This window comes from Lepisosteus oculatus, chromosome 11, assembly GCF_040954835.1.
Source record: "Lepisosteus oculatus isolate fLepOcu1 chromosome 11, fLepOcu1.hap2, whole genome shotgun sequence".
NCBI lineage: Eukaryota > Metazoa > Chordata > Actinopteri > Semionotiformes > Lepisosteidae > Lepisosteus > Lepisosteus oculatus.
Genome location: NC_090706.1, coordinates 19,933,867 through 19,960,913, shown reverse-complemented (window position 1 = coordinate 19,960,913; position 27,047 = coordinate 19,933,867). Strand labels below are relative to the sequence as shown.

The window sequence follows — 27,047 nt, the reverse complement described above, 5'->3', positions numbered from 1 at the left end:
CACTCACGGCCCACTCAGTATTGGTGGAACGGAAGTGGAAACAGTCACCAGCTTTAGGTTTTTGGGAATTCACATTTCTTAAGATCTGACCTGGACTGTGAACACTGACTCGATCATGAAAAAGGCTAAGCAGCGCCTTTATTTCTTGAGGTGCTTCAAGCGATGGGGGATGCCAATATATGTGCTGGTGAACTTCTACCGCTGCTCATCGAGAGCATCCTCACCAACGGGATCACCGTGTGGTATGGCAACACCTCTTCGCAAGAAAGAAAGGCACTGCAGAGAATGGTCAATATGGCCCAGATCATCGGCTGTGGTCTCACAGAGATTAAACAGCTCTATGAGGACCGCTGCCGTGGCAGAATTCTGGCCATCACAGAGGACAGTCACCACCCCGGGCATGAGCTCTTCACCCCACTGCCCTCAGGCAAGAGATATAAGAGCATACGGACACTTACCACTAGATTCTTCAATAGCTTCTATCCACAAGCAGTGAGATTGGCGAACACATTTAGCCATCCCCCTCGGACCACACCTGCACCATCACCATCTACCTCTTTATGATTTCTTATCTATTGCACATCTCCAGTCATTGTTTACACGTCTGTATTGTTTACATTTAAACTGCAAATGTTTACTTGCACATTGTCTACTGTTTGTTTGTATATTGTCTTGATTCACTGTTTGCACTTTGTTTTTTGTTTTTTACGCTTGTTTTACAATCGAGAGACTTTCTGTAAATAAGAATTCCATTGTACCAGTACCGGTTACATATGGCAATAAAGTTCAAGTTCAAGAAATAGGTCTATTAGACATGAATTTCAATGGTGCCCTATTGAGGTCAGTTGCCCATGATGGGTGTTTTTATGTGTTGGAGCAAATTTTTATTTGTGACACCTGAAGTAAAGGTTTTTTTCATCACTTGAAACAAAACCATGTCGTGTAATACGAAGAGTGCATGGCCCAAAAAAAAGAGAGAGACTGAAAAACACACTTATGGCCGAAGCGATTCCCCCAAACAGCTGTCTCTAACACAGACAATTACTTATGCCACTCAGTATGCAAAAGATTCATTCAAGCCCTTGACAAGAGTTGTGCCCTCAGGAAATATTGTTCTCAAACTGTGGTGTCTGACATTTACTAAGTTTAATAGTTTTGCATATTTAAAACATGATCTTTCAGCATATCATGTAATCTGATAATTTCAAGGGTTTCAAAAAAATTATAGTTATTTTATTTTTATTGAGGTAAATGTGGGAAATTATCGCGATATTGATTTGAGGTCATATCGCCCAGCCCTAGTATACAGGTCATATATTTTTCTTGAATAATAGTGCTTTTGGTCTGAGTTTTTTTTTTTTAATGGACACACCGTTAAAGTGAGAGATTCCTGTATATGAAAATGTATGGGTCAGCAACCCCAAAGTTCACAATCCCAGTGAAATGGGCAGCAGGTCCAGTTGGGGCTATGCCCTTGCAATGGTGTCACAGTAGGGCCACATGTAAAATAAGAGCCAGGGAATAAAGAGCTGTGCTTGCTGGGTATCTTGCAGATGGAGTTTGACGAGAAGGAACTCCGAAGAGAAATTAGCTACGCCATCAAGAACATACACGGTGTCAGGCAAGTACTCATAATGGCATGGGGCACTTGGTCATTTCTGTGCATCCATTGCTAAGCTCCTGTTTCTTTATTTAGAGTTTTGAAAACATTTAGTAAAACCTTTTAGTAGATAGAGAAATAGTTGTAAGCTCATCCCAGTCAAGAGCATTGCAAAAGTTCCATTAGAGCATGTGATTGTGTGGTACTATAGCCTTTTTTTGTTGTAAGGTTTTGATTATGTAGGCATGCACGCAGTGTATCATCACAAAATGAGCCTCACTTTAGCTGTCTACTGGTGTACACTCTTTGAATGAACCAGATTGTCATTTAGAAACTCCCATTTTCTTTTTAAATCAGCCCGTCTCTTTGTTGAAGTCATTCTCACTCCCCTTACACTGCTTCACCTCTTGAATGTTCAGAATTGTAACTCTTGCCCCTTATCCTTGTGTCTGCACTTCCGTTTCTCATCTTTTTTTTATTTTTCCCTTGATTTTAAAGCCCCTTAAGTCAGTTAACGAGCGGTGCTGTCTAAAATTAGGAGGCTGTTCAGCTGGGTAAAGCGTGGGTGAGCTGCCCTCAAGGCCTCTTGGAAGTCCAAACATCCATCTTTACAGCTCAAATTTCAATGGCCCTAGATGTCATTCAAAGCACTTTCAATTTCAATTTGTTAGATTTTAAATTAGTTTGCATCATTTTAACTAACCATTAAAGGGTTGGCCTTAATTGTTGATGGCGGTAGTCTTACAGAAAAGTACTGAATTGTAAAGCTTTAATTTGCCAAAAGATACTGATTTTGAACACAGTAGAGCCATATGACCACAGAATAACTCATTCAAGTCTCCACTGAGTTGTTGGCCAACTGTACCCTGCTGGTATGTGATAAACAGGATTTGAAACCCAAAGGGAGGGTTAGGAAAGGGGTTCCTGATCCTAGTCCTGGAGGCCCACACACCTGCTGATTTTCAGTCCAGCCCAATTTAATTGCCTAATTGAATCCTTAATTGAACTGACACATTTCGCGATTGGAATATTTGCCAGTTTTTGGTCTAATCAGAAGTTGAGTAATTTGGCATCTGAAGTAGTTAAAAGGCAATCATCCTTCATGTTTAATCCTAGGAAAAAGATAAAAACTATTATTGAGTCACTAGAGGGTTTCAGCTGTGTAACTGAGAGCTCGGCTTGGACTAAAAGCAGGACGCGGCCTTGTGTGGTCCTCCAGGACCAGGATTTGGAACCCCTGGGTTAGGGTACCCTTAGCATGCCGCATAATGACATCACTTGGGGCATGTTGCGCTCCCTTTAGCTTGAGAGCGTTGTGATCTCACTCTAGGCCTGTCATACAGCAGGCAGCTCAGATAAGGGGCTGTCCCAAAGGAGCATATGCAGTTACCAACAAATTCCAAACTGAGCAGGGGAATCTGAAAAATACTGGCAATTCATTAGAACTGCAAAGGTTAACATACAGGGTCAATTAAATTACAGAACTCGGGTGGAAGTAATTTCAAAAGAATTATTTTGTTAGGACTGACTCATCTTGCCTGTTTTCATCTGCCCAGATCTTCTAAAGGGAATTATTTGATTCCAGAAGGGTTGTTTGTCCTTTGTTTCCAACCACACCATTAGTTTTGTTGAGAACAACAGCTGGGATTCATCTTTGTTCACCAAAATTGTGAAATCTAAACCCCTTGCATCTCTCCCCCCCCTCCCCTTTCTCTTTGTCTTCTGTCTATCCTCCTCATGCTTCCTCCCCGTCCTCCTTGTTGTGTGTGCAATCAGAACGGGGCTGTTCACTCCGGACCTGGCGTTTGAAGCCATCGTGAAAAAACAGATCATTAAGCTGAAAGAGCCCTGCTTGAAATGTATCGATCTGGTCATTCAGGAGTTGATCAATACAGTCAGGCAGTGCGCCAACAAGGTATTAAGGGAGCAGAGCCCTTCAGTACAGGACCAGGGAGCAGGCTGATCACCTGTCTGCCTGGAGCTGGCACTGCCACGGCTTTCTCGTGTGGGAGGGGAGCAGGGCATATACCAGTAGGGGTAATGAGGTGCTGCTATTTTTCACATTTTGCTGCAGCATCAATCCTGGTATTTCATAGAGCTGAAATACATAGAAACCTGAACAATCCATTGTTGGATCTAAGCTCTATGTAGTATCCTAGCTCTGCTTCCTTCCAGAGCATGGTTTGAGTGGCATAGTGGGAGCCCCAGGTTGGCATGTGGCAGTGCTTGCTGGCTTTGGTTTCTTAGAAGGTGACACCTCTAGGGTGCGAACACTATACGTGTGTTTTTAAATAGTCGAAGTGCTCCCCCAAAAAACGCATACTTGCTTCCAGAGCTCCTCTCCTGCGATACATCATGAGCTCCTCCTCCTCCTCTGTGCACGACATTTCCCCAGATCCAGAAGCACGCATTTAGAGTGCTGCCTCTTCTCACTTCAAAGCCCCAGGCCCTGTAAAAAGAGCTCTGGAGAGAAAAAAAAAACATAGTCAGAGAAGTGGTGAGCTTCACCTCTTTCTCGCTTGGATTTCAGAGGAATCCAGCAGGAAGTGTTTTTACTAGAATGGCGTGTCTGTGTGTACAATGTATAACATTGTGGTTCACACAGAAACAGATTAAATAAAAGAGCTCACCCAGTAGGAAATTAAATAAGGCCCTAGCAAAACACTTAAACACGAGCAGGGTGCATCTTTTGACTATTCAGGAGGTAACCCCTATATATATAAAGGGTTTTAGACATTGTGGTTTGTATTTTGTGGAGACAGATCACCAAAACTGTAGGAATTGCTTTGAAAAGCATGATCCTTATCCTTTAAAATGTGGGTTTTGTTTACAAAACCATTGTTCCTCAAATCATTTAGCAAAATAAACAAGCAATCTAAAAATATACATTTGACCTTTTTTATCACTGGCAGTTGTCAAATAGGTAGATTGAAAATGCCATCGCAGATCAAAGCATATATAATGAAACAAAATGAAAATCGTCTTGCCAGCTTGAAGCCATGTGATTTACAATGAGGTTGACTTGATATAGACACGTGTTGTGTCTGAACTCTGTGTATGCAGTCCATACAGTGATGATTATGGGCTGTTTTTAACAGACAAGAATTCATCTGTAGTCCAGTGCTTCTGGTTAGCCTTCAAGATTTGATCCCTGCAATTTTGTGTGACTGTTTCAACTGCATGGCCATCTTCATCTCAAATTGTGGTGTTTCCACAAGATTAGAAGAACAGTTACAAACAAGAGAAGGTCATTATGTCCTTCAAAATTGTGCACAGGTGGAGAAAGCTCATGGGAGGAACTTAGTTAAGCAAGCATGCTGCATGTAATTTGATATACATGTATGTTCAAATGTTCTAGTACAGAGATGTGAATTAACTAACTAAAAATGCATTTTTGTCTTGCTATCTCTTTCTCTCTCCCATCCCTTTTTTTCCATCCATCTCTTGGCTGCATGTTCCCTTCTCCTCTGTGTGCCTGATCCAGAACTGGTCTCTTTACTCCCGATTTGGCTTTTGAAGCCATTGTGAAAAAACAGATTCTTAAACTGAAAGAGCCCAGTTTGAAATGTGTTGACCTTGTCGTCTCTGAGCTTACCGCCTTAGTCCGAAAGTGTGCAGAAAAGGTAAATAAACCACTGAGCATCCTTGACCATAAATGTCAGAAGCAAAAAAGAAAGCAAATATCCTTGATATTGTCGTGTCTGCTCCCCCATCATACCCAACATCAACCCAATTCCCTGCTCTGGAAATGGCAGTTTATATCATCTGTGATTGCCAAAAAATCATCTTCCTTCCTGTTGCCTCTGTCGCCCTGATGGGTGCTTTCATGTCTGTTGCTCTGTTACGGTTTTCCTTTCCCAATAACCATTCCTTCACAAATGGCTTCTGGGAAGACCTGTCAAAGCTGATGAGTGCAAGAGGACTCTGGGAGAGGGAGCAATTTGGAAACACACTAGTCACAAGCCTGTTGAAGTTGTATGACGTGTAACAGTAAGAGATCATTCACTTTGAATAGTGTCTTCTTAGAATCTGGAGCCAGTTTCCCTGGCTGATCAGTTGTCACGATTGGCATCACCTCCCTATAAGCCACTTCTCTCTGTTTTATTTCCAAATACACTTCAACATGATTTGAGCTGACTGCCCCTTTATATGGACAGGATGCCTACCCTTTTGGACTTTCTTCAATCCATGTGTTAACACCATGTGTGAAGGGATATCTCGTTGGCTTCAAATGAGTTGAAGTGTGGAACAACTATTATGAGAAAATTCTGAAAGTGAAGTCAGACAGACATCTGTGGCTATCCTTGCAGACCTATACAGGAGAAAATATGCCTTTATGTGAATACATATGTTGAGATGTGCAGCAAGTTAGAAATGGAATGATTGCAAAAGAACAGATGGTATAAACTATGTCTTGTCCAGTCTTACGATTTAGCCTAAATCTGCTCTCGCTCTACTGTAGCTGTTTGCCTCCTGGCTTTTTATGTTCAGCTAGTTCCACTTTGATTGAAACCTGCTTCAGCATTTGACATAACAGACCATTTCCATCTAATGTTCTCACTGTAGAGTTTGGTGGAAGAAAATCACAGACCTTTTACTGAAGGAGCAAAAATGATTGAACTAGAGTTTTCTAACCCTACCTTGAATGCTTTACACGAGGTGCCACCTCACAGTTTCCGATGGATTTAGGGGATGTATTTAGCAAAAGCCTATCTTGTATCACAAGAGATCACCAAATCTGGTTCCAATAAGCACTTCTGGATTTTGAATCACTTTTTCTGCCTTCAGATTTAGTTGAAAGTGTCTACACTTTTTCCTAAGAAAGAACTTGTAATTATTTAGCTCATTAATACAATACAGAGTAGGACTAGATCAAAATATCTTTGAATTTGGTTTGTTCTTAATTAGCATTTTTTAGATCTTATCTATATTGTATATCGTATTTTATGTGCACAAGTTATCATATGACCCTTTCTCCAGTAAAAAGAGATGCTTTAACTCAACACCAGACCTGTTTGGAGGAGGAAGTCCACAAGGAAAGCAGAGTAGTGTTAAACACAACTCTTAAGCAGGGGAAGTGTATCTGTGGTACGTGTCTCATGCAACAAGGAGCCCATTTCCTTAAAACTCATTTCCCCAGTTTTAAGGGGTACAATATTAAACATGACATCCGACAGATGAAGAAGAATCAAGGCCACTTTTAAAGCAATAAGAATTGAATTTTTATTACATATTTATTTTTGATTGTTGGGAAGATATTTAAAAATGTCTAGCCAGCAGCTGATTAGCAGCCGGAGCTGTTCTTAGAAAATAGCTGGCACTTAACACACACAGGCAGTATCTCAAATAGCAGACTGCCGTCATTACTAAAGATGGGTATAATCCATTTTGCTATAGAGGAAGAGTGCTGCAGTTTTTCAGTTTTGCTCAAGTGGGTTTCAAACACTGTGGTGGACAGCTAAAGTCCACTCTGTCAGATTAAGGTTTGCTGCAACATCAGGAACATTCCACTTTGAAATAAGGGAAGTCGTCCTCTATTCTTTGCTGTGCACCATGTGCTTTAGATTTACTACACGCAACGGAGCCAGTCCAACTGGACTGGTCTCTCAAGATTGGACAGGATTGTCTTCAGTGCGCACATTCAAGGCATGGCACAATGGAACCTGCTGTGCACAATTCACAGCTCCCTCATGGCATTATGGCGCATCTTCACTATTTGGCATTTCACTATTGCTGCCAACCCAGTATTGGCACTGTAAGATTGACTTTTGACATTTGAACTTGATGCTGCAAAGGCTAAAGCCACTCAAGTTGCCATTTTTTTATCAAATGCCTGCTTATGCTGTTAGAGTCCCAGACTGACAAAGCACAGTAAACAATGGGATTGATCCAACCCAGGTTGACATGTCATGGGTAAAACAGCTGTTTCATAATATTACGCACCCTTATCTCACCTTAATTTATCATCTTTCCTTATCTGTTTGGAGAAGATTGACCAAAGAAATGTGTACAACATAACAGCTCCCTGCTTTTCACACTGCAATTCTGAAACCAACCAGCAGAATTGATGTTCTTTAGTGTAGGTCTTGCAGATCCTCAGTGCTGCCCCCCTAGATCCCCAGCTCTTTGCCTTCCTCACCTTTCAGTCCAGGTGGCAAGAGAGCAATCCTGTGCCATCACAGGGTAACAGGCCTACAGTCTTCTGGTTGTGGTATTCCTCCTTCAATCCAGTCACCTGCTCTTTGAATGATTTGCTCGTGAGCTGTAAAAACAGATGTCTTATGGTGAATCCCCCTTCTTTGTTAAATAGTTGAGGTACACATTTGTAATCTGCCTCTGACATTTGGACAGTAGAATTGTTAAATAGATCTGTCTTGCTCAAAGCCCTTGCATGACTTTTGCAACAATCCCATATGTTGTAGATGCTAGCCGTTGTAGCTGAATTCTGAATGATCTTGTTTCAGGGCAGCTAGTGCAGATAGTCTATGGTCCTCTGATCAGGAAGAAAAGTCTAATTTGTCACTGCATCTCCTCTTAAGCAAAACAAAACAGCACCAAATCTTGGCAGGACTGATTAGTTCAGCTACTGCCCTGTTGCCATCTTTGTCATAGGAATGCTGTATGCAGTGCATGATGTTAAGAAATTTTAGACTTTAAATTTTGCTTTTAACAACAACAGATTTGTACTTCATTAATGGACAGATAATAGTATAATTTTAATTTGATGCATTATAAAAAGGAGAAATCTAATAGTTTTCACAATACAAAGTATTGGACGTAGGCTTGGTCATACTAGTGTGAGGAGGGAACTGCAGTGTTTGGGGATCACATTTCTGGTAGCAGTGCTCTCTACTGGTGTCTTCTAGAACTGCACTTGCTCATTACCAATCTTTCATGACAATCAAAACTAACCACTTGCTTGGAATTGCAAAGTTGTATTTAGGCATTGTTTGGTTTATCTGCCTTTGCACAAGAGATTTTCCTTCCATGCTAAATTATTGGTCTAGTAATAATGTCTGCTCAAAAACCTGCTTGTAAAAGGTTGCAGCAGCTAGATTTCTGCAGCATTGCACAACAAATACTTCTGCACTTCTGAAGTCTTGTTTGAGGATTTTGTTCAGAGGCTGGAATGGTCTCAATCCCAGATTATTGTTTAATCTGTTAAAATGTAATGTTACCTTTGGCAAATATGAAATATTTGTATAAATATGAAATGCAATATGGGAGATTGCATGAACAAGCAGGCAATTTGCAGAAATCAGTAACCTAATTCTGGTGTTCCTGTTGTGCATCAATACTGATGTGCATGTCATTTATGTAAAGGCATATTCAGGCACATAGAATCTACTTTAGTTTTCTAGATAATTTAAATCTTCAATCTGCCATTCCAAGATGATGGTTTCTTGCAGTAGAGTGTAGGCTATTCAAGCTTCTGCATGAGATTTGAAACTAATTTACTGGTCTCTTCACCCTTATCAGCCCCATGCCTGCTGCATGCTGGCTTTCTGGCAGGAGCTTTGGTGGTTTCTCTGTGTGCTTGAGTGTGGGTTTTCTGAAGGATTCTAACGTCTTTTCCTTTTCCTATACATGGCACATGACATGGACATGGCACAGCAATCACAGACTCCTGTTAGCCACAACCTTTAATGCCTATGAAACCATTAAAGGAACCTGCCAAAAAACCTATTTCAGTTCTGATTAAAGTAGTGGTTTCTGTGTTTCTGTTTCTAGTGGCTTGCTGTGTGGTGAGAATTGTAAGAATAGTTTACATATTTTAATGCGATTGCCTTTTATGCCTCGATTTGAATACTGTTAGAGGACACAAAACAGTTTGTGCACCATCAAGTGCAGTAAATTTAGGTTACTTTCAGTCATGGCAATGGAGGAATACTTCATTAGTTTCAGCATTCGAATACTTCCATTACCGAATGTTTTAAATGTTTCTAACACGGTTTCTGTGACTAAAACCCTGGCAATCCAGAGATCTCAAGTGTCCTCAGGGAATCAGCAGTGTGGCTTCTGTGCAGGAGAGTGATCACTGTGCTCTGGCCCTTGGGGGGGGGGCGTCATGGTGAGGAGGTAGAGCACCATCTTGGGAGGGTGCAGAGACCGCATCTCTTGGTTCGTCCCTCTCTCGTCCTTTCTTGCAGCTCGGCTCGTACCCCAAGCTGCGGGAGGAGACCGAAAGGATCGTCACCACCTATGTGCGCGAGAGGGAAGGCAAGACCAAGGATCAGGTGAGTCCTGGGAGAAGTTAGAGGTTGGAGGTATGGTCATCAGGTTATCACTGGGCCAGCAGGCAAACAGTCCTTAAGCTTGATCTCACCAGATCACTGAAGCTCAGTAGCTGTGGGCCTGGTAACAAGTATCCCAGTTTACACTTTGTACTTTAGGGTGAGGCTCTGGCTTGCCTTGACCGTCTGTGTGATAAGCAGGTTCCTACAACAGTGATTATGGATGGACTTTATCCAGCTCAGTACTTTGTCACCTTATCTGCTGTGTAGCTGAGCCTCTGCTGTACAACCAATTCTGGGCTGTCCCAGTGTTAGGTGTACCCCAGTGGGAGATTATCCATTAGCATGAAGCGTAGGCAGAATTGTCACTAACAGTTTATTAATTTGGAGATCTCATCCAGATGTTTCTTAAAGGATGCTGGACAATCTGCTTCTGCAAAATGGCTGCAACATGGCTGGCTCAATACCCAAACCCAACCTTAAAGAAAGGAAGTTGGCAGAATAATCAGAATAGTTATAACATCAAAGTGCCTTTAAAAGCAATTGTCTCAAAGGCATCCTCTGATCCATACCCGAATATTTTAACCATTTTATCAGCAGCCCTGTAAGTGCAGGATGTCACTATAACACACTGTATTGTTATAATAACAGATAAAATATATTTTCTAATAGTTTATAATATCTAAAGTGTTAGATATACTTCTTTGATCTAGGAATGTCTTGTAAAAAAGGGGGCAGGGCTTATTCTTCATTACTGCTGCTTGCTAGTTGCTGTGTGAAGATTTAGGCTGACGTTAATCACTTTCACCTGTAAAACCTGAAGGCTGAATTTGCACGAGAATTTACTCCCATATAGAAGTCCTCGAGGTCTCTCCTGGTACAATTCCTTACATCAGAGGTGTTGTGGAAGATTAAATAACATGCATGACAACTGCCAAGATACACTAAACCAGACAAAATCCCCCTTGAATGTGACTTTGCCATCATAGCCATTTCATGGATTTATGAGTTTTTCCTTCCCTTACAGGTGCTGCTGCTTATTGATATTGAGCTTTCCTACATCAATACCAACCACGAGGATTTCATTGGATTTGCAAAGTATGTAGCCCCCTCTCCCTCAGATCCTTGTTTTAGCATCAGTGTAGGCAAAAGTTTGAATGTGGGGTCATTTCCTAAGCTTATTTATTATAGATATTTGCATATTCTTACACTACAAAATACTATACTGTTATCACAGTACAAAAATATCATATATTGTACACTTTTATATAAGCTCTTTTTTTCAGTTCAGATCCTATTGCAGACAATACAGACCTATTGTTTGAAACACTGGCAAGCAATGTAACTTGGACAAGTATTACCGAGCCTTTATCCTGGAGAATCCCAATTCGACAGCTCTTATGGATTACCCTTGAATCATAATTTTCTAGAAGTTTGGAAGTTATCCTTTTGATCAGAGAAACAGATGGTTTGTTAAACAGTTTTGAGATCACTTGAAGTGAAAACAGAAACACCCTTTAGCTCTCAAGAATTGCAGTAGCCCTTCCTGGCTTAGTTGAAGCAAGTAAATTGACCTCAAAATCTGTTTTAAATTGATGGTTTAAGGTGATCATTAAGATCTGCTGGATTGCAGCTCTCCCAGGATCAAGGTTAGACATTCCTACTTTAGGAGATTGCATTACTTATTCATCACTCATGCCTCCAGGTTTAGTAGATCTGTGGATCCCTAGATAAGAATATGACTCCTTTCAAAAATGTCATCACTCCTTTTTAGATGTCTGTCTGATCTTTGGGAAGCAGAATGGAACAAGCTATTGGTGCTGTGCTTTAGAGTGCAGTTGCAGTTTGTGTTTGTAGGTGGATTTTGTCCAGGATCCTAAATTTACAAAAAAATCTTACTAAATTCTTGTGGTTCGTGAGCCAGACTTTTTGAGTAGTCATATGTATGCAAAGGTGTTTTTGTGCACAATAGTAAGTTGTAAATTCCAGTAAAGTTAAAACCCATGAACTCATGATAAAGAATAATCTTGACCTCTAACGCTTCATTAAATAGCTAAGTCTAAAGGTTGATCTATAAAAAAAATCAAAAGTAGAAAATACCTGTCTTGTATGCATACTGAATCTATTTGGTAAGACAAACCACATTTCAGACTTTAGCAGTCCCTTAATCAGCCTTGGCAGTTGCTTCTTTGACCTGAGTTTTAAACAAGAGTCTTGATTTGTTTAAACAAGAGCCATATCTTTTGATATGAGTCAAAAGCTGCTGGAAATTGTCTCATATCATGCCCTTTCCTAACTCCATGTCTAACTTGGTAATGGTCTGAATGAGGAAGTAGCTTGAATTCTTAATGCTGCATAAAAACAAAGGTACAATACTTAAAATCTACTTTGAACAAGACGTTGTTTAAAACAAAATCAGACATAGTTCCACCTTTGACATGAGCAGGTGTCTGTTTGAAAAGTAAAGATTCACTTTAGTTTCCCTGAGCCTGTTGGGCAGACTCACACTGAGCCATCTGCAGCTACTGAATATTAGATTTCTTTGTTTGGCTTTGTGTTTGCACGGGTTTGAGGAGGGATTGGTTTGTAAAACGTTATAATGCTTTTGTCATCACAGCACCTTAATTCAAATTAATCTGCAGTTGAAGGATTGTATAACTTTTATTGTTCTGTTTTAGGTGAGGATCTAATCAGAAAAGGCATTTTAAGGGCTTTTAGGTTTCTAGTTTGCCTTTTTTTCATTAGGCCAGCTTAGGAGACTACCAAGGAAAGATCAGATCAGGATGAAATCACTAATCAGGATGTCTGATGCTGCTATGGTTAGATCAAGTAGATCAGATCAAGTTCTGTATTTCTTCATTGGCCAGTGTTTCACATCTCAAATAATTTTAGGCAGCTGTGTGCAGGGGTGCTTAGGGCTCTGGACTGGTAATTGGAAGGTTATGTGTTCAAATTCCAGATGGAGCGCAGCTATTGTACCCCTTTGATAATTTTCTTAGGATTGTATCAGCTTCACTTACCTCAGTTAAACTTGTAGCTGTATAAACAGGTATGAATGTAAAAGCATTAGCTTGATGTTGATCTTTCTATTTTTCCTGTGGAAATTCCCAGTCCGTATGTCCCGGTCAGTCTTAATTCAGCATTAAAATTAAAGGTGATTGGTTCATTTTAGATTGATGTCTTACTACTGGATGAAGGCTGCAAAGTTAATCAAAGTTAATTTGGGGGCAGCTTGTTCATTTGTATAGGTGTAGGTTTCTACTGAATTACTGACTCATCAGCGCTAATCCTCGCAAACCTAACCCCGGACATTTTGAGCTTTTTTGCTTAGGTAGAGTGGGGATGATATACATTATGGCAGATCGTAATGTATAGCACACCAGCTGGTAGCTTTGCTCATCCAGCTACCATCCATGCATCCATTTGTTTGGCTGGTTTTTGATGCCTGTGCTTGAGCATGGATAAAAATAAGCCCTGTCATGTTAATTCTCTTGTGACATCACTTTCAGTCTAGATTTACAGAAGTTCAGAAAGCTGGAAGAGAATTTCAACCCAGGGTATCCAAACAGGTGGGCTCTTGGCGCTCCCAAGGAATTCCATATCTGCCAGCTCCTACTTCAACATTTTTTTTAAATGATTAGGACTTAGACTTTTTTATATACGTTCACAGCTGCCTTTTTTTCCTGCGTTTGTGAAATGATGCATGTCTTTCCCCCCCCCCCCCTTCTGATCTTTCTTCCACCCTCACCCAGCGCCCAGCAGAGAAACACTCACGTCAACAAGAAGAGAGCCATCCCTAACCAGGTACCTCTCCGGTCTGCTGCGGCCCACTTCCTCACCGACTGTCTCTTTAACACTGGAGTATAAAAAAGGGAACATCCAGAGTTGTGGCTCCATTCTTCTGCCATTACAATGTTTTGTTGTAGGGCTAATTATGGAGTTAATTCTCATCATCTCAGTTAGGATGTTTATGGTCACCTCACTCCTGGTGCCTGATCCTGTCTTGACAGCCCCCTGGCGTCTCTGACAGAGGGGTATAGGGAACCCTAGCAAGTGCTTTCGCTCCTAAGCTAACACCTCTGTCGGTGAGCTTTTCAGTCTCCTACTCGCTGGTTGACTGTCTGTTCTCATCGCCTTGCTTGGGTTTCCCTTAGCCAGCTTCACATCAAGAGGAAATGGTGTTATGTCAGAGGAAAGCCACATTTCCCAAAGTTGCCTGTTCCAAGTTGGCACCCATTTGCAGATCTTGGCTGGAGCCCCTCAGAGGGTAACTGGCAAATCCTGTGGACTAGTTCAAGAGCACCAAGCCTATTCCATGCTCAGACCCTTAATATGTTACATATACCTGTATACTTTCTGTACATGTTGTGGGATATATTTTTTTATACAGCTCCAATTGCATGATTGTAACCCATTTTTCTTTAGCAGATGTGACAGGTTAATAGTGGGGAAGATGTTTAATGATACAGAATGGACATGGTCTTTTTACACCGAGCAGCGTTTTTTCATACTGAACACTCTTGCGGACATTAAAAGATTTGCATTTTCCATCTTGAACCTAAGACTGTGGTCTAACTTGGTTCGTTAAACCCGGAGTAAGTGTTTAAGATAATCTGGTTTTACTTTGCTGCTGTTGGAATCATTCTGCACCCCATAGTAACCCTAAATTAATCTCTTTGCTGTGTTATTTAACCAGATGTTTTTTTAATTATTATTTGCATGAATCAAGCTATTAATGTGCATACGAAGGTGCCAGCAGTGCAAGTAACAATCTTGAAGAGGAAATGGCATTAACAAATGTGATGATGATCTAATTGCATGTAACTTCTTTTGTTTTCTGTCGCTCTTTCTCCCACCTCCCTCTTCCTCTTTTCTGTTTTCTCATTCCTCACCTAATGCCTCTGCATGCTGCCTTCCTCCCCTCCTCTCTCTTCTGTGCTCTCTACTCTCTCTCTCCTCTCTTGCATGCTTGCTCTTCCTCTCCCATAATCTCCCTCGATCCAACGTCACCCCCCACCTCCCCACTCTTTGCCACTTTCTGCGAAAAAGGGTGAAATCCTGGTAAGTACCCCCGAGACGTCCACGTATGTCTTGTCCCTGTTAGGAGATCCTCATGATGGACAGCAGGGTCAGCCCTCGGCAGAGAGGCTAGAGCCATGTGGGGCAGCTGGACCCGATTAATGGGGCAGGCCTGGCAGGCCACCCGTAAACTAGCAGTGTTAATCGGGGAGCAGCTCTCCTCCTGATTCCAGAGCTCTGCTCCTCTAAAACAGAAGCAGAAATTCCTAAACATCCGTAGTAAAAAAAAAACTGCCAACTCCAAACTGGAGAAAGGAAATACATAAAACATAGTCTCTGTGATGAATATACTTAAAGACTAGGAAATATGCTGCTTGGGGAAAAACAACAAGAGGAGAACAGTTTTTGGCTGTGAAACCAGAGCTTTGCATATGTCGGTAATGGAAGAGCCTGGAGGCCTCAACTGGGGTGATCTCGCTTTCCAGCTTCACTAAGCTCCTGATTGGAAGCCATCTTTTGTAATGTAATCGAAGAGTATCAGACAGAACACTCTTGCTCTGTGCTCTTCGAGAGCACAGACCTGCATTTTTAAGCCCAAACCTCATGCAATTTTAAAACCACAAAACCAGAATTCATATTAGCATAGGTGTTAATTGCCATATTAATTGGAAAGGACAATTTGATCTTCAGGTTATGAGCTCATTATTCCAGCAAGCTCAGTTTATTTTCTGGCATATACACCATTTTAAAATAAATTAGTAAATTCTTAAGAGTGAACTTGGGTGTTCTCATATACATTTGACTGTTGTGGTTGTAGCACACTGAGATCCAGTATCTAGCTTTATATTTCTGTATCTTGCGCTTGGACAGCCCTTTGCAGTTTTCTTTAGCTGGTGTCAGTTTCTCTCACAAGACTCAGTGCAGGAAATGAGACATCTTTGTTCTCTGTTGGGCAGCCTGGCCGTCAGGTCACTGGAGCAACAAAAGCCAACAAAGGAGACGAGGTATTTGGTAAGCAGGGTGTGGCCTTGTGATGACATTCCCCTTATTCTAAATTCCACAGGGACCCATGCTTGGCCAGGTGTATTGAACCACCAACCGACCGCATGGTGTTTTAAGGCCTCCAAAAGAATCTGTTGGCAATAACAGATATACATTTTAGTAGTTATTTCACCGTTAATCTAATTGATCTTTAGTTATCAACTTTGAGGGAAAAAGCAGTCAAAATGGCATGACTAATAAATGACCGTCCTCATTTTTGTTTTGTAACTTAATTGGTGTATATTTAATCTCAAATTGATTTGCAGCAATACTGCTTAAACTGGTGTGATATGAATTTTTATTGAGTCCAAGTTTAACCCGGCTCTGTATTTTTTAGTGATCAAAGACCAACAGGAGCAGTGCTGATAAAGTATTCCTGTTATAAATGACATTTTAATTAATTAACTGCAAGATTAAGATGGTCAAAACCTCTTTGAACCTTTGGCTTTAAAGAGCTGATGAGCACTGCTGTTGGAGATACTTCTCCATTTCTAATCTAATCATTTTAAACCCAGAAGCTTAATGTTCTCAATGTCAAGAGCATCACTTGGCCACCCTACCTCCTTTCCTTGTGTTTGACTGCTGTGAGGCCTGAACACCTGAATGGAAATGCTCACTTCAAAAACAGCTTAAAGGAGGCTGGGAGCCCAGCGTACAGATGTGACCCCTGGGCACTTTTCCCAATTTAACCATGTCTTATTATAGTTGGTTACCAAACTGTGAAGAATAATGGACTTTTCAGGATTTGTCTTGTGAAGTTCTACTGGATTGTCATAAACAATACTTACGCCCTTCTGTAGGTTTTACCGCTAGGCATGTCCCCCCAAAAAAGCACCTTTAAAGTTGCTGATCTGATGGTAATAATGTCACACCATATCATCCTCCTGTCATTTTTCAAATTAGGATATGGGTAGTCCCATGTGCATCGCTCCCAGAGAATCAAAATAGTTTGCTCTTTCTTATCACTTTGCACATTTGTTCTTCTTGCTTACTGTTTGACATTTATTATAGTCATGTATTGGCCATCTGTTTATTTTTAGGCTACCTACAGGACAGCAACAGCATCAAACGCCACTACTTGTACAGCAACTTGGTCCAGATTAACAACCAGAGCAGCAGCAGCCAGAAACATTTCTGAGCATTACGATGCATGTTACCCTCTCAACCTCTTTGCAAAGATGTTTGCTGGAAAGAAATGCTAGTAAACTGGTGACCATAAAGTGGAATAAGGCTATTTCTGTGGTATTTATTTCTGGCCTACAGTACTGTAATAACTAATTTAGGAGTACTTTCATTCAGAATTAATTTAATTTTGTGAGGTGACAGCTTCATTTCCACTTTTTTCTGTCTAGGGTATCTGTGGGATTGGCTAGATGTAGTGGTTCAAATATACATGTTCTCCTTCTCATCCTAAACAGACATAAATGTGAATTGATATCCCCCTCAAAGTTGCCCTTACTCTCCCTTTCATTTAGTCCTTCTACCATCTTTGTTAACACTTTTTGATGGCCTGGTGTGACATCATCATCATGCGCCACTTCAGTCACTAGTGTGACATAGTCATGTGCTACAGATAATGCAGATGTTTAATCAAGCTCTAGTACCAAAGACTTGGCATTATTTTTATCTGATAAGTAACAAATGTGATTAATCCTTTCTGGACATGTTTAGAAAGGATAACCAAACAATAAGATGTATATTACAGTATGCCACCATTAATGAAAAAGCAGGCTTTTTCAAACTTTACTACAGTTGGTACCTCAAATCCCTTTGAGATAAATACTCATAATGAAAGATACTTTGTTTTAAATGTAAATTTGCCTATTATGTGCTGACCCTGGGAGTATCCTGGTCATTGTTAGTGATATGTCTTGAATTGCCCAGGGGCTGTGTAAAAATTATTTTAATCAGTTTTGTTCTAGTAAAATAACAGAAAATTATTCAGATTTGCCACATTAGAGACCTAGGGTCAAGAGTAACACTGATGCAGAAACCAGTTCCTAGGTTTACCAACAAGCAGTAGGAGATGTAGTTCTACCTGCCTTTTGCTCTGACTTTTTGAATGAGCTTCCTTGGCGTGATCCGTTTTTAATTGTAGAATTTTCTGCTTTCTCTGATCTCTGGTCTGCTCTGCTATGAGATTCAAAGACTTCTGCCTCTTTACTTTCTAAGGAATTCATTTTTCTTTTTACTGCACTGTTTGTGCATGTGTGTTACACCTAAAAGCAGTTAGAAGAATGTGCAGATAAAAAAGGACTTTTATGTTTCTGATTTTAAATTGCAGGGATTGAGATCAGTATGCATTGTCAGTGTATGCTTCGTTCTGTGCAAAGAACAGGACAGAATCACTACATTTTTGCTTTGTCGTTAGAGTATGGTGTGTCTTTTAAGTGACTTTAAGTGATTTTAGAATGATGGATATTTCAGCTGTTTCGCTTCAAACCTTTTTAAAAACATCTGAAGACAATAGCTTTAAAGTCACTGGATCTCAGTGTGGCTTCGTGTTACAGTACAGCTTAAATAGGTTCAGATATGTGGCAATGACATCCACACACGTTAATTTAAGAGGCAATCACAAGGTATGGAATCAAGCTCTAGTCTGTTGTAATAATCTCACCTCTTAATAAATCCAAATATCCTCTGTTAACATTACCTTGTGACTTAAAAAGCTGCTTTTATAAATAGAAATACATAAAAATGTTTTTTGGGGAAAAAAAGGTTCATTCTTTATCAATAAAGCCGTATAAGGTGTTTTCAATTTGTTTGATATGACTTATAACATCCTTTTTAGGATTAAAAAATGAATTTAAATGAGTGGGATGATGAAATAATTGAGGAGAGCTTTAGGGGTGCTTTTACATTGCTTAAGATCACTGAAACAAAACAAGTTTGGAAATGGATAGAGTGGGTAATGTGATGCAAAGCTTCCAAGTTTCTTAGTGAGAACATCCACCTTACCCCTAATGGAGTTTCTTCACTCTTGTTCAGTACTGGTTCTGCCCCCATTTCTGAGGCCTTGGTTCCCCTGCGCTAAGTGAATCCCTGCTGTCCATCGCTGTGGGTCTGGTTACAGGTTTGCCTTGTGATTTGTGACAGATGTTGAATTTCCATGGGGAGTGGTGCGCAAAAACAAGAAAATTGGAAAACAAACATTTTCCTTTTGTGTGTGTCTGGTTGTTGATTTCCTTTGAAATCTGGGTCCCAAGGAGGAAAGAGGAAAATTTATTTTCAGATTTGATCTTTAGATTCTTACATGTAGGATATCTACTCTCTCCACAGTTTTTTTTTAAGAGGTGGCTGTTTTCCCACCTAACCTTTACCGCTTTACTGGTATTAGTGGTCTGGAAATCTCTTGTGATTGTCGGTCCTAAAGTAAAGGGTGATTATGTAGTTCAGATCTAGAAATTCCAAACCTTAAGGTTTCATTTTTTTAGAGAATATGTTTTCTTCTGAAGTGTAGTGTTAAATATCTGGATGAAAAAAGCTAAAAGGGATTAGACTCTATTGTCTTCGTATGAAATGTCAGCCGTGGATTAGTCAGACAGACCTGTTCCAGCAAAGAAAGGGTACAGTTCTGAAAGATTCCTCCAGGCTCTACAACTTCTGGAAGAGAATGAGTGAGATGTGCCTTTTGCCATTGGCTGAACCCTTAGTATGTTTCAACAGTGAAAATAATTTACGGATACCGATTTGCTCAAGCTTAGTTTACTTCCCTGCTTCAGATTTTTTATTTCTGCAATGACTTTAACCTTCTCAATCCCCCAGAGAAAAAAGTCCAGGAGCATTAGGGTCTTGACATCTACTGATTTACCTTTTGCAAATTTGGATATTTTAAGAGTCGGATAATGAAACGAATCCGACTTGTGAGTGAGCCTCTCCCTGCCCAACTACCTACTACCCAGCAAATCCATGTCTCAGTGTGGTCGGATTTTTATACTGTAACATGCTCCTGGTTACAGTGGGGCGTGCTAATCACAGAGGCAGAGAGAGAATGTGCAGGCTTGACACAGAGGAGGGATTTGCGTTTATTTTAGCTGATTATTATAAGTTTGTGATTTCTTTTAGTTGGTTAATATTATTATTTGTTTAAGGCCAGTGTGGTAATACATAAGTTACCCTCCCTTATGTGATAAAGTATTTTAACCACACATTCTATACTGTTGTACAGTATGCAGCAGTACACGGGTAGATGTGGTTATACGTGAGCTTTGCTGTTCTCGGCGGTTCTCCGCACTGAACTCTCAAGGTGAACTCTCAGGGTGCACAGGACGTCAGACAGATGATAAGACACGGGTTGGCCCTGTTTCTTCTGGACAATAATGGTTCCCCAGATTCTGAAAGTCTTTCTGACAAAAGAACTATGCTATTTTGATTACGTGAGCTGGCTATGTGTTCGGTCAGTTAATCGATTGTTAGGAATGAACCTGCTGGATCATGTTTCTCCAGGACCAAATAGTGGTCACTTTTGAAATTGAAAGTGTTACTTTAATTAGCTGAAGTGCCTGAAATGGCAGTCTTTGCAATCACCCTGTACTTTAATAAATTGTACATGTTTAGCATGTTCTTGTAAATGGTCAATAAAATTGTTACTAACACAAGGTACTTTTTCCTCTGGAATCAGTTTTGCCTCTCAGAATTCGAACTTAATCCTCCTATGAATCAAAATGATTAAAGTTTGCATTCTTTTCTGTTTGGTGTGATTTTTAATCAACATTTCAAATCAGTAGAAGAAATTCTGTGATTTATAATAATTCTTTGTTTTACAGCTTTTGCACATCAGATCTGTATGTACTTATTACCAAACATACAGATGTGTCAAAGTGCTGAAACTATGTAATTTTAACAAATGAATTGTGTAAAAGAGTCCAGAATGTCTTTTCAGGTGCTAGCCCTCTTTCTAAAGAGATTTCTAGCTGTCGATGGCTAAACCTCACCCTTTTCATTAGTTGTTAAGTATACAATAAGAGTTTGAAATCTTTTCAGAGTGATCGCACTTTGCTTTACCCAGTACTAGTTCTCATTAGTTCAAATCCATCTGTTAACTGAGGGCAGTTGTAATTGATCTGTAGAACCTAATACATTATTCAATCTGTGAATGAATGGAAAGTGTCCATTCCATAGTTCTGTAATTAATGTTCTGGCTGTTTGAAAGTCGTCTTTTTGACTCCCATAAGCTTTAAGCTTTTTCAGTTCAGTTTTCGTTCCAAATAAACAAGTTTAAATAGTAAACAATTATTTGTTGCCAGCAGCCATATCATCCTGCAACTCACAACTGGCAACCCACTGAAGCTAAGCAGGTGTGAGCCTGGTCAGTACCTGGATGGGAGACCTCCGGGGAAAAACTAAGGTTGCTTCTGGAAGAGGTGTTAGTAGGGCCAGCAGGGGGCGTTCACCCCACAGTCCATGTGGGTTTGAATGCCCCAGTATAGTGACGGGGCATTAGAAAACTATACACTACACAGGACGAAATACTGTAAAGAGGCACCATTGGCCCTTGCCAATCATGGCCTCCTAATAATCACCATCTATGAATTGGCTTCATTACTCTGCTCTCCTCCCCACTAATAGCTGATGTGTGGTGAGCGTTCTGGTGCACTATGGCTGCCGTCGCATCATCCAAGTGGATGCTGCACATTGGTGGTGGTGGAGGGGAGTCCCCATTACCTGTAAAGCGCTTTGAGTGGAGTGTCCAGAAAAGCGCTATATAAGTGTAAGCAGTTATTATTATTATTATTATTATTATTATTATTATTATTATTATCCTGCAAGATACAAGACTGGAGAGAAATGCTTTGCTCAATCTTTGCTACTTAGAAAGTACAACAGCTTATTACAAAAGAACCGGTCAGTGTTTATCTTGGGTTACGTGCATTTCTCTTTCAAATCCAACTTTCAAACGCTTCGACAAAAGTACTGCACATTGCACTGCATTGTACATGATGTTGAGAAGCCAGTAACTTCAGTAAGGAGTTACTAATGTAGAGTTTGAAGAAAAAAAATTGAGTATTTTATTGGATATCCTCCTCCAGTATGAAAACTACCCTATATTTGAAACATATTTCTATATTATCTCTTGCCCACACTGCGGGTAAATTTAACTCTTTAAACAACTGTACACTCACACCAGCCCCAGTATTACAATAGCCAGTTCACCTACCAGCATGTCTTTGGAGTTTGTGAGGAAATCCATACAAAACCATGCAGACTCCTCAGAGAGCACTCCAGGAATTAAACCCGGGGCTCCAGAGTTGTGAGTCCTCAATACTAACCACTGCACCACTGTGCCACCCGTCTTTGAACAGTTGGTAATAGAATGTAAGGTAAGTGCAATGTTCATAATTGGGTCACTTAGATGATAGAGGGTCAATTTAAGTGGCAGCAGTGTGAACTTATTAAGGCTTTTGGCACTTCAAGGTTATGGGTTCAAAATTTCAAATAGGGTGCTGATGTGCATCACTTAGATTGCTCTCATGAAAATAGCCAGCTGTATAAATGGGTACAGATGTGACTTGAGGTAAAATCTCGGCCCAATAATGGCAGTGTGTTGCTAAAAAAAATTAGCAGACTGTCTTTGCTGAAGTAAAGTGAAATAGGAGTTACTTGCCTGTGCACTACACTCAGAAGTCCTTGCAAGTTCTCTCAGACTCCCTCAGGTGCTGCTGTTTTGCAGCTCTGTGGGAAGGGCAGATGTTTAATTTTGCTCACGTAAATTTACCTTTGTAGGGAAATTGTTTATGTGCATGGATCTCAAAGATAGACTTCTGTCCAAATTTCTTTTCTAGTGATGATAGCAGGCTTTGAGCTTTTTTTATAAAAAAAAGTTTTGTAGGGTGCTGCAACAGTGGTACAATATTTAACATGATCCTCGAGCAATAGCTCAGTATTTTTGGTGTCAGTTGATACATTCCTTGGGTGTTTTTAAGTGACTTAAACTAGGTTTTCTTTATCTTGGTCGTTCTTGGTGTGTCTTGATGTAGCTTGGGGATCTTAAACTGTGTGTTATTTTATTCATGGTGCTAGAACATTTCTTGAATCCCTATTTCACTTCTCTCCAAGGATATGTATTAAAAGATCAGCATTGTTTTGTTTGGTTGCTTTTACACAAGCAGTCCCATAAGTTACATAGAACCGGCTGCTTTGTGCTTTAGAAACAGCTGTAAGTGTTAAGATGCTTTTTGTATTGATTTTGCTTCAGGATTTCCAGACTGCTGACCAGTTACTGGGTCCAATTGGATGTTTTAACTTTAAAGAAATAGCTTTCTTTCCTTCCTGCTCTCCTTTTGGTGTCCTGTTTCTTGGCTTGGCTTTTCAGCCCACTTCAGACGGTTCTTTTCTGAACCCTGTGGTGTTTTTTTTAACTTCTTAAAATTTTTAAAACAATCCAAAAACCAGCCCCCCTTATCGATTTGTTTGCAGGGCTCAGGCCTTTCCCACGCAAGGCAAACTGTATGAGTTAAGTTACTTTGTTTAGTGTTTTTGTTTTGGAAGTTGAGTCCTGGCAAACTGTGTTGAAACTGTTGTGTGTGTGTGTGTGTGCGCGCGCACGTGCGCGTGCGCAGAGGATGGTGGCACGAAGGGTTATTGTGATGCATAAAACAAATAACAAAACCCAGGCTGGACTCATTGCTTTGTGGTCTCGTCACTGCAAATCACCTCCAGATGGGGGAAACTGTGGACGTGCCTGGAATTTAGAAAGAAAAGGCACTTCCTTCGGCTTTGGAGTGGCTCAGAATGGCGAAGGCCTCTATCCTGGGGGCAGCTTCAGATCCCCCTCAGTATAAGGAGCATCAGTTTTACAGGCAGTTGACTCTTCCCTAAGCATGCACAAGGGCAGTGCTCTGCCATGTACTTGCCTTGATTTGCTTCAACCCCTGTAGAGGAAGTTAAAATGTTCTTTCTCTTCTTTAATTCAAATCGGTCCCCCAGGATCTCGAAATGGGTCAGGCTGCAGTTCAGTCCTGCCTTGCCTAATGTTTTCTTTTTTTTTGTATTCAGCGTTTCCTACAAGGCGCCAATCCACACACCGTCTGCGTGCGGATGCGTGTGTGGGTCTGTGCCTGTGTTTTACCAACTCACCCTGAAGGAAGCTTGAGGTGCATGCCTCTGAAGCAGTCTCTGCCCATCCCAGTGGCTGTGCACACAGCAGGGGCTGCAAACACCCTTGATCTCCCTACATATTGTATCACCCCTTCCTGCCCCCACCCCCCAAAATAAAAATCAAAGTGGCATATTAGCTGTAGCACTCTCTGTACAGGAAGACTGAAGCTGAAACATCTGCTGTGAATCAGCCTGACCTGATTGTGGCTTTCGGTTTACCCCATTAACAAAGCCAGTAGTGTGTTCTCCTACCAGCCCCCAAAGACCACCTGCTCCTGGGCTTTCGTTTAATGCAGCACTGTAACTCCCCTCCAGGCCTCCTCCTCCTCTGTCACTTGTCAGCCTGCTTCCCTAACGAACGGTCCACCTGATCCGCCCAGGGCTGCCTGTGTAACCCTGTCTTGGAGCGTCTGTCTTAACCATGACTAACATGACTAGTTCTAGGCTGTAACCTGTAGGGTAGCTTCCGCTAACATACTGACGCCTAACAGCCTGTTCCCCAACAAAGAGCATCGGCCCAGACTGTCAAGGGCGTGTGCTTATAAATGGCTCTTCTGTAAAAACTTTTAATATTTTGTCAGTTTTTGATATTTGATATTACACAGCCTTTTCATTTTCTTTCATAATAAAAAACAGAATCATAATTGAAATGATATAATTCAGTTTAATTCAGTTGTTGGAAAGCTGCTGCTACGTTCATGCTGTTTAACACTTCTGGAGCACTCTGTGCTTTTTACACAATTTTGGAAGTCACACTTGAAGTGCAGGTGCAATTTGACGTCAGTGTAGACGTGCAATGGATTTTTTTTTCATTTTCAATGACGGGTACCTATAAGATCTTCATTAAAAAGTATTGCATGCAGCATTGTTAAGAGAAATGTAACATACCTGATTAGATCAAATTTTGTCTATTTTCTAAAGTGTATTAATGCTACTTGCTTTCTCTTCCCTTCAATTGATGTCAATGTACATGCCATTTTTTTAAAATATCTCAAATCTCTTTATTGCTGCTCAAGTTTAACTGCATTTCTCTCTTTTGTCCCATTTATCTTTAAAAAACATTTTTCTGAAAAAAAATATTTAACGTATTTAATCATTTAATAATTATCTTCCAGGATTATTATGTGGTAACACATATAGTAAAAGCAGTAAGAGGAACTGGAACTCACTACTTCAAAACATTTTATTTTTTACTTCTGCTATGTTTCAATATACACAACCTGCTTGTTATGTCTCGAAGGCTTGTGTATACTGGCGCTTTGACGTTCTAATAAATGTATTTGATGTAGAGAGTCCACCTTAATGCTTTCACTGATTTTTGCTGCTGGTCAGGACCTCAGTTGTGTGTACATTCCATTTTTTTTTTTCAAATCTATATGTGGTACCTGTGTGGTTAATAGTCTTTGAAGTTAATAGTACAGTTTTAGAAACCCGCGTCATGATTTCTTCATAGGGCATTTGTGACGTTTCCATGTGACTGATCATGTCTTAGATGCTGCCCAAACCGTCAGGTGTTTAAAATTTGGATCTCATCTTTGTGCAGCTTTAAGTGTCGCTCACCTTTCTTCTGTCCTGGCTGCTCCAGGAAGTCGGAAAGATCCCAAGGCAGAGCACTGGAATCCCATGGTTCCGTCCTGGCAACAGATGAGGCTGAGCGCATCAGAATTCCAATAATTGACTTAACGAAAAAGGCCTCCCTTGTTCTGAGGTTTAATCATCTTCAGTGCCATTGCGCAGCTGTCTGTTTCAACTTCTCTTCAGCCCAGGACTCCATTGGGTTCCACGATTTTGCCTTTCTTGGAATAGTTTCAGCAAAAAGAGAAAAATGGCAATAATGAAACAGCCCGAGAGTCTTGATATATAGTGTGGGACTGTGGGAGTGGCTAGAGCAATCAGAGAGACTCAAGTGATGTAGATCCAGATGTGAAGTGTGAGCAGTTACCCACGATCCCCGGGCTTGGCTGTCTACTGAAGCCAGTCTCCCACAGCACAAGCTGCCACCTGTTGTTCATGACACTGTCACCATTTGTCCCCCACTCATGTGTGTTACTCTCCTTACCCCCCTTCCTCTCCCTGCCCTGACCCTCGCCATGATCCCATCCTGTCCCATTCCCCCTTTCCACCATCTTCCCCTTCTTTCCTAAGGTCATCCGTCGGGGCTGGCTGACCATCAACATCAGCATCATGAAAGGAGGATCCAAGGAGTACTGGTTTGTGCTGACTGCTGAGTCTCTGTCCTGGTACAAGGATGAAGAGGTGAGTGGGAGGGAGTGGTATCTTTTTTTGGGTGGTGGTTGGGACTTGTAGCTAGCGTGACCAGCCCTTCTCGATTGGCCTGGTTAAATGTTGTGGTCGGTGCTGATACACAGTTTAATTCCTGTATGTATAAAAATTGGACTGATAAAAGCAGGATATCATACCTGTTTCAGGGCTTTTGTTGGACAGCACACTTATTCTGTTGTGTCTCATATACAGTACTTTATATTGGGGCTTAAGATATTACTATACCATGTTTTATCCTATCCATTTTGTGTTTTAAGAATATGCCCAACTGTCGTCCTACTGTAAATGTAACATTTATAGTAACTCAGTTGGATGTTTAGAATAAAAAAAACTCAGAATACAGCAGAGAAAGACACAAGCAAAGGCTTTGCTCTTTGGGCGACTGTTCAAATAAACAGCAGCAATGAGCAACAACATCCTGTTTACATATTGTATACCTGTTGTTTTCTTAAATTTGATTTTTTTTAGAGGGGAAGGTCTGTTTTCAGCCAAGCTGATTGGTGCATCTTTGACTATTATTGCAGCAAGGTCTGAGCTACTTTAAATTTGTGAACTACCTGTGTCGGACAGATGTACACTACCTGAATGCAGGGAAATATGTGAAATCATCCTAATTGATCCTAATTGAAGGAGATGTTTTTAACCCAAACAAAAAAAAAGTTGATTAATTAGGGCCCTAGACAATTTCCAATGTCATGTTCTGGTTTCTTTACATCCCCAGATGAAACAAGTTGTTGAGGAATATCCTGAATGTTATTTTTTTCCATCGCTTT

The 27,047-nt window shown here is 40.7% G+C and overlaps 1 protein-coding gene across 8 annotated transcripts in view; it reads left to right on the top strand.

Annotated features, from left to right (window-relative positions):
• The window catches only part of dnm2a (dynamin 2a), a 98,866-nt gene that overhangs the window by 41,696 nt on the left and 30,123 nt on the right, over nucleotides 1-27,047 (top strand). For 2 of the 8 annotated variants that reach the window (XM_015349052.2, XM_015349049.2), the window contains exons 9-16: nucleotides 1,554-1,621; nucleotides 3,377-3,515; nucleotides 9,751-9,837; nucleotides 10,862-10,932; nucleotides 13,344-13,403; nucleotides 13,587-13,638; nucleotides 14,884-14,895; nucleotides 26,137-26,247. In XM_015349052.2, the coding sequence (XP_015204538.1) occupies nucleotides 1,554-1,621; nucleotides 3,377-3,515; nucleotides 9,751-9,837; nucleotides 10,862-10,932; nucleotides 13,344-13,403; nucleotides 13,587-13,638; nucleotides 14,884-14,895; nucleotides 26,137-26,247 (600 nt within the window). Of the gene's footprint in view, nucleotides 1-1,553; nucleotides 1,622-3,376; nucleotides 3,516-5,084; nucleotides 5,224-9,750; nucleotides 9,838-10,861; nucleotides 10,933-13,343; nucleotides 13,404-13,586; nucleotides 13,639-14,883; nucleotides 14,896-26,136; nucleotides 26,248-27,047 lie in introns of all 8 variants that reach the window. The other 6 variants (XM_015349050.2, XM_006631500.3, XM_006631498.3 and 3 more) reach the window with 6 other exon arrangements.